General features: G+C 43.3%; 1 protein-coding gene across 1 annotated transcript; it reads left to right on the top strand.

Annotated features, from left to right (window-relative positions):
• The first annotated feature begins 10545 nt into the window (after positions 1-10545).
• LOC133263964 (olfactory receptor 8U3-like) lies at positions 10546-11505 on the top strand. Its single transcript, XM_061443852.1, has one exon. It carries the CDS (start codon positions 10546-10548, stop codon positions 11503-11505), a length of 960 nt encoding a protein of 319 aa, XP_061299836.1.
• The last annotated feature ends 3665 nt before the right edge of the window (positions 11506-15170 follow it).

Genomic DNA, 15170 nt, shown 5'->3' with positions numbered 1-15170 from the left:
ACAGCTCATCCTAACTGAAGAAGACTGCGATGCACTAAAACAATGATATTTTCCACTAACCCTCATGACTTTATTTACATTCTTCCACAATTCCTGCTCAGAAGCCAGTGACAGTATTGAATGAGAAAGAGACCCAGCCATCACATCTTCCTTGGAAGGAAATCATTAGGAGGGGAACCTCAAACTTCAATTCACTTTGCAGGCACCATCCTGGAGGTAGAAATTACCTTCAATTATCCCAGGCCTCTTTCCCTCACAGGAAACACCAATCAGCTTTACTGAGTTACAACTTTTGTCACTGAAAAAGATGTCTTTTTCTTGCATGATTCTTGACCTTGTCCTTCAGCTCCAATAAAATTCCTCCCTCTTACCTGCGAGTTCTTTACCTGCTGCTGGGGTGGGAGGGAAGAGGCAGTGTAGTTTTACATTTGCTTGCTGAAAAAGAGTCAGAGAAAAGGTTCCAAAAGATTCATTGCATTTGTTTGTGCCTTTCAAAGAGAAGAAGCTGGTGGGAGTCCAGGTCTCAAGATGCGCCTTTGAATATGAATTCCTCCCCAGGCTGCAGCTTCACAATAAATTTCACTTCAAAGAAGAAATTTTAGACAATATAATTCAAATCAATGGATCCTCCCATTCAATTTAAGTGGAGTTTTACATTCATTTGCAGTGCTCTTTACTTAAATGGTGAGATAAATGGAATTCCAGGTAGAGATCTGCACCCACATCCCATGTCTATGCTCAGTTTGTTCTAATGCATACCAGGAAAATCAAATGGTGTATTTCACTTACCAATGAAGCCTGTGGCACATTTCCATAGAGGAAAGGCAATCCTGAACACAGAATCGATGGTAACTTAGAGCTGTCTGGGTCTGAAAGAAGCCAAAACGCACTGATGTCGGAGAATGTATCTTTACTGGTTGTGACTGCACATTAACCTATGTTTAGGAGGTATGTGGGTGATGAACAGTCTCTTTCATGATCTTTAGCTGTGGAAGAGCATTTTGACACAGCTAGTAAGAAGCTCAAAGCTGAATGTCCAGTGTAATTCTAAAGAGACCAAGAGGCAGGGAAAAAACTCTACAGACAATAAGATAAATCAGACTGTCTGTGGTCTTCTGGCACAAGTCAGCTGTAGAAACAAAGCAAGACTTAGAAGTGGTTCAAAACAAAGTCTGGAGGCCTAAGGAATACCGTAGGGAAATAATACACCTTGGCATCAAGTGAAGCTCTGATGTCCTGTCACAAACCCAGCAGATTTCGACAAAGCTACTTCCAAAGCAAAGTGTTATCAAACTACTGAAGAGCATAAGTCAAATATTACCTATGTTAAAGGAGAACGCAGTAAGGACCAGAGAATAATACTTGAATATAAGGAGGGAAGCCCAAGATGGAGATATGTCCTGGGTTCAGCAGTAGCAGTACCATCCTTTGTGGTAGCTGATGCAGTGCTGTGTTTTGACTTCCAGCCTGGGAACAGTGTTGGTGAAACCGATGTTTTCAGTTGTTGCTAAGTGATGTTTACCCTGACCAAGGACTTTGTGAGGCTCATGCTCTGCCAGGGAGGAGGGGAAGCCAGGAGGAAGCAGAGATGGGGCGCCTGACCCGGGCTAGCCAGGGAGGTATTCCATACCACAGCACATCATGCCCGGGGTGGGGGGTAACTGGGAGTTACCCGGAAGGACACGGGCTTCCAGGTGGGACTCGTTTCTTGGCCGGTGGTATCGTATTCTCTTCCCTTGTTATTTTCCCTTATCATTGTTGTAGTTGATAGTTGCGGTGGTGATTTGTGTTGTACATTGGTTGCTGGACTGTTCTTGTCTCAACCCGTAGGAGTTGCACTCTTTCGATCCTCCTCCCTGTTCCTTTGGGAGCAGGGAAGGGGAGAGCCCTGGTGGGGGGGGGGGGGGGGGGGGGGCCTCGATTGTTGTCAGCCCGGCACCACTCACTGGGAGTGAGTGAACAAGTTGCCTGACTGGGTTTAAACCACGGCAAGATAAGACAAGACACCTCAGGCCACATCAATTCCCCTGGTCAGAATCAACTCCAGCAATTGCTATGCAAGTCCATAAACAAGCCTAGGTCACCATCAAAGGATTCCATACGTGTATACACCATCCACAAAAATCAAAACCACAACTCCTCTAAAAAAGCTCAGCCTCCAGGGAATGAGCTCAAATAGAGACTGGGGGGCAAAAGAGTGGGGATGGAACCCCAGCTGAGGCTGCTCAGGGGAATACAGGCCTGTTAGGTCACAATGGGACAATTCCTCCCTGCCTCAAAATGCCTGTTTTTCACCCTTGAATACAGTGGAAGTCCAGAGGCACCAGCTCAGCTGTTGGACATCCCGGTACTACATGCGGATAACCTCACTGGAGCTGGAAAACTGGGCTCTCAAGTGTCCACAAAGGGACAGCAGCAGTTCCAGAGATGGAGTCACTTGTGCGTCATGTCCCATTTGGGAATCTTCTGCAAGATCTAGAATGTCTCTAAACCCATATTCATTGTGTTATAAATTAGGACCACAACGGATCATAATCCAATTGAATTTTATTAATTATAGCAAGTAGAATATGAGCAAAGACAGCGCTGGACGACAGGGGAGTCTGCGCTCCGACAACTGCCGTGCTGAACAGTTCTAACAGTCCCTTTTTATCAGTCCTCCAGTTCCGCATTCGTATCTTCAACGGAGTACTCTGCGCATGCCCCAGTTGCTTGAGGCTGAAGGCTTGAAGTCCTCCTCGGTTACCTTTAGATATCCTTTTCCATATATGGTCTTCAACTTGCTGTGCAATAATTTTTAGAATTGTTTTGCAAAAGCCCTTAGTAAGCGTCTCGGTTTGTAAATAATTTTGGTGTCAACTTATGCAAGTAAAGCACTTAAGCAAAGCAATAGTTGCCCCCACCCATATGTCTGCCAGTTTTTTTTTTAGAACATCTTGCAGATATTTCCTCAAAACTTGCAGATGTTTCCTCAAAACTTGCGCAAGCGGTGTCTGGTTTAATCTGCACAAGCGACCACGGTTATCTTTTCTTTTGTTGTCTAATCTTTACATCAGGCTTAGCATAAATCTTAATAAACAATACCATAGTCCCTAGTTTTTCACAATCCCCCCTTTTTCTTTTTATCCTATTATTGTTTATTAGATGTTACTTTCATTTTCATTCTCAGTACTGTAAGCTAATTTGTTCCCACACTCCCAACACTTATCATAACATTCACAAGGTAATACCTCGCAGTTACATTCATAGCATTTTCGTGGTATAGTACATTCACAGTATTCTTCCTCTTCATTGATAGATACCTTCTTATACTTTGTTTCGAATTTTGTAGTTAGAATAAGCAATTTGGCTATGTCAAGCCTTTCCTTAATAAAATGTAAAATATAACGCAGTATACAAGGTCCAAATACAAGTCCTAAGATTAGCATAATAAGCGGTCCTGCTAAAGTAGATAACAAAGTGGTTAGCCAGGGTGAAACATTAAACCAGTTCTCATACCATGACCTGCCCGCCTCACGATTGTTCTATTTTTGCTAAATCCTCATCTACAGCCATCTGCAAACTTTGTAATTCCTGACCTTTTACTAGGGAGGCTATGCCTGTGCCTGCTCCAACTCCGCCCGCTATCAGCAGTGTAGCTAAGGTTACCACTGTAATTGGCTCTCGTTTTTGTCTATTCAGGTCTCCTTCAAAATGGTGTAACACCTCCTCAGAGGTGTGATAGATCAGACGAGGAACAATAATCACCTGTACGCATTTACTGACCAGCCTGAGGCTATTGTCTCACATAAAGTTCCACTATGAATTCAGGTGGCCCTGGGTCGCTAAAAGTGGCTATTGTTCTCGTTCCTTCCCAAGATACTAGTTCCCACTTAAATGGTTCATGTGGGTTTTCCCCTTTTGCCTGGGTTATTATCAATATCAAGACTAATGGTATACCAGGAAAAAGGGTGTTTGTCAATTTTGCCAATTTAAATATATTCTTACCAGTCCTGGGGAAGTTCGGCCATGGCTGCTTCTGCATCCCATTTTTCTGGCTCTTTTCTCCACGGTTTGTTTCTCTTCTGCCTCGCCCGTCGACTCGGTTGCTTCGAGCCACGGGGTGTACCATCTTCTCGGCAGCAAGGGAATTCTTCAGGAGAATAGCTGTTTCGGGCTTTTTGCCTGCTTACATAGGCTTCCCACTTTACAGCCTTAATTAATGGGGCCAAGCAAGACATGGTTAGTACTTCCCTCCGGCACTGGACAGCCACGATTTCAGTCACAAAAGGGACTGGTTGATTTGAGTGGTAACAATAATATTGGGGGTGTATTCCCTTAGCAAAAATATCCCACCATTGGGGGAATCCTTTTACAATTTCTCGTCTTTGTTCAAATTGTTTTAATTTCCAATCGGTTAACCATCTTTCAAATTTATAGCATTGTTCACAGACTCCGTTCGGAGGGTACCCCTCATAACAGTGCACCCACCATTTGTCCTGGCATACCTTGCATTTAAAACATACAAATGGATAACAATCACACTGTGGGTTGCTACACCTTAATCGTAGGTTTTGTATATAATTGTTCCTTATTCCCGTGGGGTCTCTATAGTCTATATCAGGTTGCATGGGTATTTAACAATTCTTACGACCGCACTTGGTATGTTTCCACAGGTAATACACTATTAAAGACATTATAACAGCAATTGCAAAACAAATCACACACTTAACTCCAAAGGGTAAAGCTTTAAAATAATCAAACCAAGTCTCTATCATAACTTTATCTTCTTAATATTATCTTGGTATCACCTGGTGCACTGATTACTTTCCAGTGGGGTTTCGTCACTGGGCCTTTAATGCGACTGGCATGAGTCCATCCGCGCTCAGCAGTCCGGACAGCTGTTTCTTCCACGATTCGTGATGACCCGTCTATAAATAGTATCTCTCCACATCGTAGTTCTTCTTCCTCTAAGTCTGGTCTAATACGTGTCTGCTGTTCAATTGTTTGAAAGCAATTGTGCAATAGTTCATTACCTTCTCCTGGGTACAAAAATTCAGCGGGGTTAACTGCCCCAATAGTTTTTAAAGATAATTTAGGGGATTCTACAAGTATTCCCTCATACTTTAATAATCAACTATCTGTAAGCCATTTTTCTGCTTTTTGTTGTAACACTCCCCTGATGTTATGAGGTGCATATAAAACTACTTCTCCATTAAAGGTAATGCGATTCGTTTCCTCAAGTACTAAGGCAGCAGCCACAATGATTTGTAAACAACTCGGCCAACCCCTGCTCACAGGATCCAACAGCTTTGATAGATATGCCACCGGTTTCTTTTGTCCGGCCCATTCCTGAGTTAATACTCCGAATGCCGTACCTTCATGTATGTTAACAAATAAATGGAATGGCCGCTTTAAATCTGGTAAGCTTAAAACCAGTGCTTGGCTTAGTTCCCTTTTGAGATTGGCAAACTGCTCTTGATCTTGTGGGGTCCATTTGGGTAGTTTGTCTTTAGACAGTTGTTCATATAAGAATTTAACTTTAAAGCTGTAGTTCTCTATCCACTGCCTACAATACCCAAATAGCCCTAATGCCTGCCTAATTTGCCTCTTAGTGACAGGCATAGGTAATTCCAGAATTCCTTTAATGCGTTCTGGATCCAATATCTTCTTGCCATTAAACAAATAATGTCCCAAATACTTCACCTTTTCCTCCACAAATTGTAACTTTTCCTGTGATACCTGTAGTCCTTTTTGTGCAAGAAAGTTTAGGAGTCGAATGCTTTCTTTTCTTACATCCTCCTTATTATTCCCTGCTATGAGTAGATCATCTACATATTGTAACAACACATTTCCCGTTTGGACCTGGTATTCCTTTAAGAGCTCTTCCAGGGCTTGTCCAAACAAATTAGGGGACTCCGTAAACCCTTGGGGAAGCACGGTCCATCTCAATTGTTGTCTACGGCCTGTCTCTATGTCCTCCCATTCAAAAGCAAAATAATCACGACATTCCTCTGCCAGTGGACAGGCCCAAAAAGCATCCTTTAAATCAATTACACTATACCAGGAATTATGGGGTCCTAGTTTACTTAACAATGTGTATGGGTTTGCTACTACAGGGAACCGGGTAATAGTTCTTTTGTTTATTTCTCTTAAATCATGTACGAGCCGATACTTCCCATTTGGTTTCTTTACAGGCAGAATGGGAGTATTAAAGGGTGACATACAAGGCTCTAAGACTCCTTTTGCCAACAATCGATCGATTTCTGGTTTTAATCCTCTCCGTCCTTCTAGGGAGATGGGATATTGTTTCACCCTCACAGGTATGTGGGGTTCGGAAATCTGGATCTTAATTGGTGGGATTTCCAGTCTACTTATTGTATCCGGAGAGTACCAGACATCGGGGTTAATTTGTTTTTGATCATCCACGGTCAAAGGATAAGTAGACACTGTTAGTTCATTATTTTTTACTTTAATTTCTAATTGCAATTCAACAATTAAATCTCGTCCTAACAGATTAAATTCTGCTTCAGGGACGAGCAAGAGTTCACCTATTCCAAATTTATTTTCAGTTTCGAATACTACATTTTTGATTTTGCTTACTTTAAAGGGTTCTCCTTTTGCCCCAGTTACTTGTACTTTTTCAGGGGAAACTTTACATCCCTCAGGTATTTGCTTAATAGTTGATTTTTCAGCCCCAGTGTCTACTAAAAAGGTGAACTCTTGTTTATGGGGACCTATTCTTAATTTTATCAAGGGCTCATGATGACTCCGGTCCCCTAAGATATAGAGCCCCTGACTCCCCTATTCTGTTTTCAACATTTCCTCATCCCTGATCCTTTGTCTGCAATTCTTCTTTATATGTCCCTTCTTTCCACAGTAAAAACAATATCTCTGTTCCTTCTCTACTACTACGTTCCCTTGTTTCGTTCCAGCAGATCTGTGTTCACCAGTTCGCCCTTTGCGATCCTCTCTGACCACTGCTACCATCATTTTTACTTGTCGCTTGCTGCTCTCTTCTTCCCGCCTTACATAAACTTTCTGAGCTTCTCTCAGTAATTCATCCAGCCCTCTATTCTGCCAGTCTTCTAACTTTTCAATCTTCTTTCTGATATCTTCCCATGATTTTGCCACAAACTGAGTTTTGAGGAGCGCTTGCCCTAAAGGGTCGTCTGGATTTACCCCAGAGTACAGCTGAAGGGCTTTCCTCAATCGTTCTAGCCACTCAGTAGGGCTTTCATCTTTCTTTTGCATTTCATTAAATGCTTTATTGATATTCTGGCCACGGGGTACTGCTTCTCTAATTCCCTGAATTACTATAGTTCTCAGATCCTGCATATGAGTTCTGTGTACCGGATCTTGATTATCCCAATTAGGTCTTTGGAGTGGCCATTTAATATCTGCTTGGGGTCCCTGGACATGTTGAGCATCCCACAGTCTCATTCCTGCTCGTCTGATCATATCTCTTTCCTCAGTAGTAAATAATTGACCAAGGATAGATTGCATCTCATCCCAAGTATAAAGGTTTGGTCCCAAAAATTGATCTAATCTTTCTGCCACTCCGAGTGGGTCCTCAATTAAGTTTCCCATCTCGGTTCTTTTAAAATCTCGTAGGTCAGCCGAATTTAAAGGTACAGAAATATATCCGATCACAGGTTGAGGTCCCCCCATGGGTATTTCCCTTAGAGGATACATCTGAGCTGCCCCTTTTTGACTTCTAGTTACGCGTCTAGGAGGAGGGGGAGACTCTTGTTCCGACTCTGGTGGGGGAGTGGATGCTCTGGGGGCCTCTGGAGGGGCTGTGGGAGCAGGAGGAGGAATATAAGGAGGGGGGGTCAGAAGGGTTTCATCCAATTCTTCCTTCCTTTTTCTTTAATTTAGTTTTCAGTTCATTCAATGGATAAAGTCTAGTTCCTGGTTTTTCCAGCCAGACTTCTGCATATTGACTCTCCTCCGGGTTAAGGGTTTTTTTTTACTATTAACCCAGAGGTTTAATTGCTGTCTTACCCAATCTTCTTCTGACCCATAGACTGGCCAAAAGACATTTTTAAAAATCTTCTTCCCTCCCCATATCTTAGTACAATATTCTATCATCTTCTGCTTATCTTTCCCTTGGGTTCCAGGGAAATATCTCCAATTATCTAAGATATATGCCAGAGGGGTATTCTTAGGTACAGTAGGTACCCTTCCCATGGGAGCCGAAGGCTTGCTGCCCTTCGCCCCCATCTTCTGGAATATCCACAAACACACACTCAGTCACTCCCCTTGTTCCTGGCCCAGTCCCTCGCGGGAGATGGAAAACGCAGTACTTAAGGGTCCACACTCGCTTGGTTCAGTATATCGAACCTCTCATTTGTTATATTCCAGGAAACCCAATCCCGCCCGAACGGCAAACCCACGAAAAATTTCGCAATATACTTACGCGTCCTGCGTCTTCGTCCGGACTCCTGTGCACAGAATTTTATGGGATTTTACCGGTTTCTCCTTTGCTCATTATTCTAGAATTTAGGTTCGTCGGTAAGGTTGGGGTGAGCTGTTGGTCGCGGGGCCGCGAAATGTCGCGGGGCGCCTCCCCGGAGGACCAAAGCCCACCGTTCCTTATCCGAGTCACGGCACCAAGAAATTGTAATAAATTAGGACCACAACGGATCATAATCCAATTGAATTTTATTAATTATAGCAAGTAGAATATGAGCAAAGACAGCGCTGGACGACAGGGGAGTCTGCGCTCCGACAACTGCCGTGCTGAACAGTTCTAACAGTCCCTTTTTATCAGTCCTCCAGTTCCGCATTCGTATCTTCAACGGAGTACTCTGCGCATGCCCCAGTTGCTTGAGGCTGAAGGCTTGAAGTCCTCCTCGGTTACCTTTAGATATCCTTTTCCATATATGGTCTTCAACTTGCTGTGCAATAATTTTTAGAATTGTTTTGCAAAAGCCCTTAGTAAGCGTCTCGGTTTGTAAATAATTTTGGTGTCAACTTATGCAAGTAAAGCACTTAAGCAAAGCAATAGTTGCCCCCACCCATATGTCTGCCAGTTTTTTTTTTAGAACATCTTGCAGATATTTCCTCAAAACTTGCAGATGTTTCCTCAAAACTTGCGCAAGCGGTGTCTGGTTTAATCTGCACAAGCGACCACGGTTATCTTTTCTTTTGTTGTCTAATCTTTACATCAGGCTTAGCATAAATCTTAATAAACAATACCATAGTCCCTAGTTTTTCACAATTGTGTCAGCAAGTTCAGACCAGAGCCTTTTGCATGGTCCCCAAGTATGTAGGAAGCATCCTATGAGCAGCTCATCACTGCTGCTCTGCAGCTATGCTCAGGTTTGGCTCATCCACACCACGTCTTTCAGATTCCCAAGCACCACAATGCCTTTCAGAGGTGATTTCACACCCTTTGCTTTTCCTTCTCTTTGTTTTCCTCTGGTAAATCATGAGCAGCCCTGGAGGCTTCCTCCCAGGAGAGCACAGGCAACTGTATTTACAGCCCCAGCACCACAAGCTGGGCTCTTGGAGTCTGGCAGGAGCTCCCCTCTCTTCACATCAGGTGCTTAACAGAGCTGATGCTGGCACGTCGATGTTCTCTGCTGCTTTGGGGATAAACCCTTGGCTCCCATCACTCGGTGGCAGAAGGAGGGCACAGGAGGTAACACCAGCACAAAGCAGAGCCTCCCCTACACTGAAGCAGTGGGACTGCTTCTGCATGTTCTCGTATCCCTTTTTTTGGGAGCTATATCAGAAAGTAGCCTTACCAATGTGTGTTTTCTTTATCAGAAGAGGGAGCAATGGCTTATGCAGGTTGTGTTTCTTTTACATAGGCAGCTAAAGCAAGATGAACTGATTTATTCTTGTTTTGTTATAAAGAAATGCAGCATTTCAGATTGTCAGCAGTATGTCATCACTAACAAATCAGCCTTTGGAATCAACCTGTTTTAACATCAAGTACTTTTGAAAGCAAGCAACTTAATGCCCATGGGTTTAGGGTGTTTCAGCATGCTGGAGCTCAGAAACTTATAAATTATGTATTTATCCATGGGAATGTTATCTGTTGTGAATGATCTCAAATATTCTGATAAATGTGATCTGGTGAATGGAATGATAACTAAAAGCCGAGGGAAAAATGTCTGGAGGTCATTCATGTGTAAGCTGGGATTTCACTGGGAATGTGACTTTTCCTTGCTTCAGGTTTACGTTTACTCCTATGAGGTTCCTCTGAGGTGTCTTCTAACACAAATTGCCTCTAATCTTAAGGTGATTGAAGATCTGATTTTTTCCAAATATAAAGAACAGATATCTGTGAATAAATCCAGAGTTTTAATTGTCCAAGCATAAAAATCTGAAAAATGGTATTTGCTGCTTCAATATGCTCTTTGATCTTTTTGAAATATCTCAACCTAAAACCATGAAGTACATAAAATTGGGGTGAAAAAATGTAGTAGTATATACTAAAATGTAATAGTTTAAACGGTCACCGATTAGAGTTAGCATGGTCCAAATCTGAATCTCCATTTTTGATCAGTTTGATGTTTCTCTTCCTTTTCCCTCAGCAGGTAACACCTGGTCATGGGAGCAAATCACACGCAGACTAAATTCATCCTGTTGGGAATTACAGACAGCCCACGTCTGCAGACCCCTCTTTTTGTCTTGTTTCTATTGATTTACATTGTCACTATTTTGGGGAACGTTGGCATTATCATCTTGGTTCGGGTGTTTTCCAGCCTCCACACCCCCATGTACTTCTTCCTCACCCATTTTGCTTTCACTGATATCTGCTGTTCCACAGTCATCTGCCCCAGGATGCTGGCAGACCTGTTATCAGAGGACAAAACCATTTCTTTTACCGGCTGCATGATGCAGCTCCTCACCTTTGCCTTCTTTGCTACTATTGAGTGTCACCTCCTCGCCGTGATGGCCTACGACCGGCATTTTGCTATCTGCCAGCCCCTGCTTTATGTGACCATCATCTCCAGCCGTGTCTGCTGGCAGCTGGTAGCATCATCCTACCTATTCGCCTTCCTCACTGCCATCATCAGCACATGGTGTGTGTTCGGAGGTTCCTTCTGCAGTCCCAACCGCATCGACCACTTCTTCTGTGAGCTTTTCCCTGTGATAAAGCTCGTGTGCTCCGACACGCACAGCAGTGAGATGGTCATCTTTGCCTTCATCACCGTCAATGCAGTGTGTGCAAATGTGGTCATTCTTCTCTCCTACATCTCTATCATCCGCACCGTGCTGAGGATGTGCTCAGCACAGAGCAGGGCCAGAGCCTTCCACACCTGTGCCTCCCATTTGATGGCTGTTTCCATGTACTTTGGGACAGGATTCTTCATGTACCTACAACCTCCTTCTAGCCACACGAGTCTGGATAAGGTGGCCTCCATCTTCTATGCTGTGCTCATCCCCATGCTCAACCCCTTCATCTACAGCCTGAGGAACAGGGAGGTGAAGCGGTCTCTGGTGAAATGCGGGAGGAGGTTTTTCAGCCGCTGGCAACATAGAAGACTTCTGTCATCCAGGACATGAACAGTTCATCTCAAGTCAGAAAGCCTATGGGGCACTAAAACAAAGGGATTTTTCCCAATAATCCCAATGATTTGATGTAGATTCTTCCAAACTTCCTGCACAAAACTCAATTACATTTTTAAATGAGATATAGATCCCTCAAATCACATCTTCCTTCCTTGGAAGGAAACCAAGAGGAGAAGAAACCTCATACTTCATTTGTCATCATAGTCAACAGCCTGTAGGAAGAAATTACCCTCAATTATCCCAGTCCTCTTTCCCTCACAGGAAACACCAATCACCTTGATACAGTTGTAACTTTTGTCACTGATAAAGATGTCTTCTTCTTGCAAGATTCTTGACCTTGTCCCTCAGCTCCAATCAAATTCCTCCCTCTTACCTGTGAGCTCTTTATTAAAGCTGCTGGGGTGGGAGGGAAGAGGAAGTGTACTTTTATATTTGCTTGCTGAAAAAAGAGTCACAGAAAAGGTTTCAAAAGATTCATTGCTTTTGTTTGTGCCTTTCAAAGAGAAGAAGCTGGTGGGAATCAAGGTCTCAAGATGCGCCTTTGAATGTTAAAGGGAATCCCTCCCCAGGCTGCAGCTTCACAGGAGATTTCATTTAAAGGAAAAAATTGTAGACAATATAATTCATAATGGAGGATGATGAACTGTGCTGAGACCACCCAGTGTTAGGGACATTTTGGGCACATCAGGACCTCTTCCCATTCATTTTAAGTGGTGTTTTACATTCATCTGACATAACCTTTTACCTAAATGGTGAGAGAAATGGAATTCCACTTGGAGATAAGCACCCATATCCCATGTCCATGCCCTGCTCATGCTCAAGCACACCACAAAAACCAAAATATCTATTTCATATAAGATTTAAGTTTGTAGGAAGCTTCCATAAATGAACGAACAAAGAATTGATGGTAACTGAGAGCTGTCTGGGTCTCAATAAAGCCAAAACACACTGATGGGGAGAATATCTTTCCTTTAGCTGTTGTAAGTGAGAATTAACTTATATTGGGAAAGTATATGGATGGTGAACAGAATTTTTATGTGCTCAGAAAAACAACAGTATGAAAGCATAAACTGTCATAGGTGTGGGGGCAACGTGGCTTCGACCTGCAGTCAATGACGGAGCCAGAATCTGTATCCTTAAATGCTAAAGGGCTTGGCACCTTTGATATCAGAGAACTTCCTTCAAAACTTTCACCATATCTTGTTTTCTTCCATTTTGCTGGATATTTTGGCTTAGACTATACATATAGAATCATAGAGCCATAGAAAGCCCAGGCTGGGCCTCAAAAGATCATCTGGTCTGAGCTTCTGTGAAAACAGGAGTCTAAATGAGCAGTGTCATGTGTAGGGCTCATCACTGTCTGATGAATTACCCATTCTGGTGTCCTTACTTCCTCTTGGGTTTAAGAAAGCTTCCAAAGCAGAGACAACTGAAATGGTCAAACATTTACCCAGACTGGATGCTACTTCACTCATAGAGGACTGGATTGCCATAGTCCTGTGTGGAGGAAACTGCTCAGTGAGTTGGCAAGAGAAACCTCAGTTTAACATGCCGGGGAGGCAGCATGGTGAATTCCAGCAACACAAGAAACAGGCTTGAGGTTTTGGAAATACATTTTCTACTGAGAGCATCATCATATGAATTCTGTTTCAATCTTTGCAGAGAAGGGATCTATAAAATGCAGCCACCCCGGCTGTAGACACAAACTTCCCACGTCAAATACATGATGGGGGTCTTCTGCATAAATGGTTCTGATACCTCAAATAGCAAGCACCTTTTTGGCAGGAAGAGCTGGACATGGGTCTGTGCTTCAGGTGCTGTTAGATCAGCCTAAATGTTTTGGAGAAGGATATTGTTTTTTGTGGAGATGATTCAAAACCTGGCCTCTATTGACATGAACATTAAAGATGATATTCATATGACAGCCTTGTTAACCTAACAATTAGTTAGCAATTCTCATCTTTAGATACCATATAGTCCCTTCAGATCATCCAGTCCCAACCCCCTGCCACAGGCAGGGTCACCTTTCGCTAGAGCAGCTTGCTCCAAGCCCCTGTGTCCAACCTGTCCTTGAACACTGCCAGGGATGGAGCACTTACCACTGCTTTGGGTAACCAGAAGTCATGAAGTAACGTGTGTCTGTTCCTGAGCTGTCCCAGTTATTTCTTCACTATGATGTCTGCACCACACAGACACAATTCCATAGTCCTAGACCATTATCCCAGTGAAACATTCACATGAGCATGGGTAGGTGGATCAGACTGGATGAACCATGTCAGGAAGCATAAAGGCATCTGGGACAGAGTTCAGTTGCCTGAACATTGACTATTAACACCATGGAGATGCCCCTGGGTCTCCCTCTGAGCTTTCAGATGAGGCTCCAGAATGACCCAACCCTTCTGAAGGTTGCAGGATGTACATGTCAAGTGCTTGCCAAGGTCCTGGGCACTTCAGGACAGAGCAAATGGCACCACATTTCTATATAAGGGAGACCAAACCTGACCTGGGGCATTTCACTGCATCTGTCTCCTTCCCTTCAACTTAAATGATGTTTCCCCACCACTTCTAGGCAAACATGCAAAGAAAGTGGTTTCTTAGTCCTTCAATTATCTTATATGTTTTCCCCCTATATGAAGTTTTAGTCCAACTGAAAGGAAAACTGAAATACCTCTTTTAAGAGTGTTGGGATGAGGGATTAGGAGATCTGAAGTAGTTTCACCTTTTCGAATTTAGATAATTAAAAGCTGAGTCACTAAATCACAGTTTTGTGTCTCCATCTGTGCTCAGTGAAAGTGTGTTTTTGTATCTCTAGTATTTGTTCAGATAAAAAGAGCAGTTTCAAGAGTTCAAGTTTTAACACACACACAGACACACACAGACCTCTCTCCCCTCACTGTGTTTCCATCCCCATCACAGGCTGAGGTCAGGCTGCATGAACTGGGCTCCTTTTAGACTCATTGAATCAACCAGGTTGGAAAAGCCCTTCAAGCTCATCCAGTCCAACCATTCCCAGCCCTGCCAAGGCCACCACTAAGACATGGCACTGAGGGACACATCTACACAGTGTGTAAACACTTGCAGGGATGACGACTGCAGCCCTGCCCTGGGCAGCCTGTTCCAATGCCTGAGCACCCTTTGGGGCAGGAATTGTTCCTCAGCTCCAACTAAACCTGCCCTGGTGCAGCTTGAGGCAGTTTCCTCTTGTTCTGTCTTTTGGATTAAAACAAACTGAAAATAGGTTTGAGGGGGGCAGCTGATCCAGTTTGACCTCCAGGAGGCCTTCAGATCCTGACTGGAATTAGTTTAATCCAGAGAAAGCTATTCTGACATGCATATACAAGTCTTTCTGATGTTCAGACCTGCTCTGGACCACATGCATTCTCACCAGCTGTCCTAGGATGTGATAAAACATCCTTTATTCCCAACCACCCAAGAAGGGACCTGACTATCTCATAACTAGACAATGAATTTCAGATGTTGAGTCAGGTGACCCATGCTTATTCTCCAATCCCAAATTCATAATGGTAGGAAAATCACATTTATGAAAGCCAGGCAGACATGGAGGATGGAGGTAGTGGACTTCAACATGCCTCAGTTTAACAGTTTAAGAACATTTTTAACAGGTAAAGAACTAAAGAGAGACATAAATAAATCCATCC

The sequence above is a fragment of the Pezoporus flaviventris genome, unplaced genomic scaffold (assembly GCF_033815535.1).
Source record: "Pezoporus flaviventris isolate CSIRO_AGI_PZ_B2104156 unplaced genomic scaffold, CSIRO_AGI_Pfla_v1 ptg000551l, whole genome shotgun sequence".
In the NCBI taxonomy this organism is placed as follows: Eukaryota; Metazoa; Chordata; class Aves; order Psittaciformes; family Psittacidae; genus Pezoporus; species Pezoporus flaviventris.
This window is presented reverse-complemented; position numbering and strand designations above follow the sequence as displayed.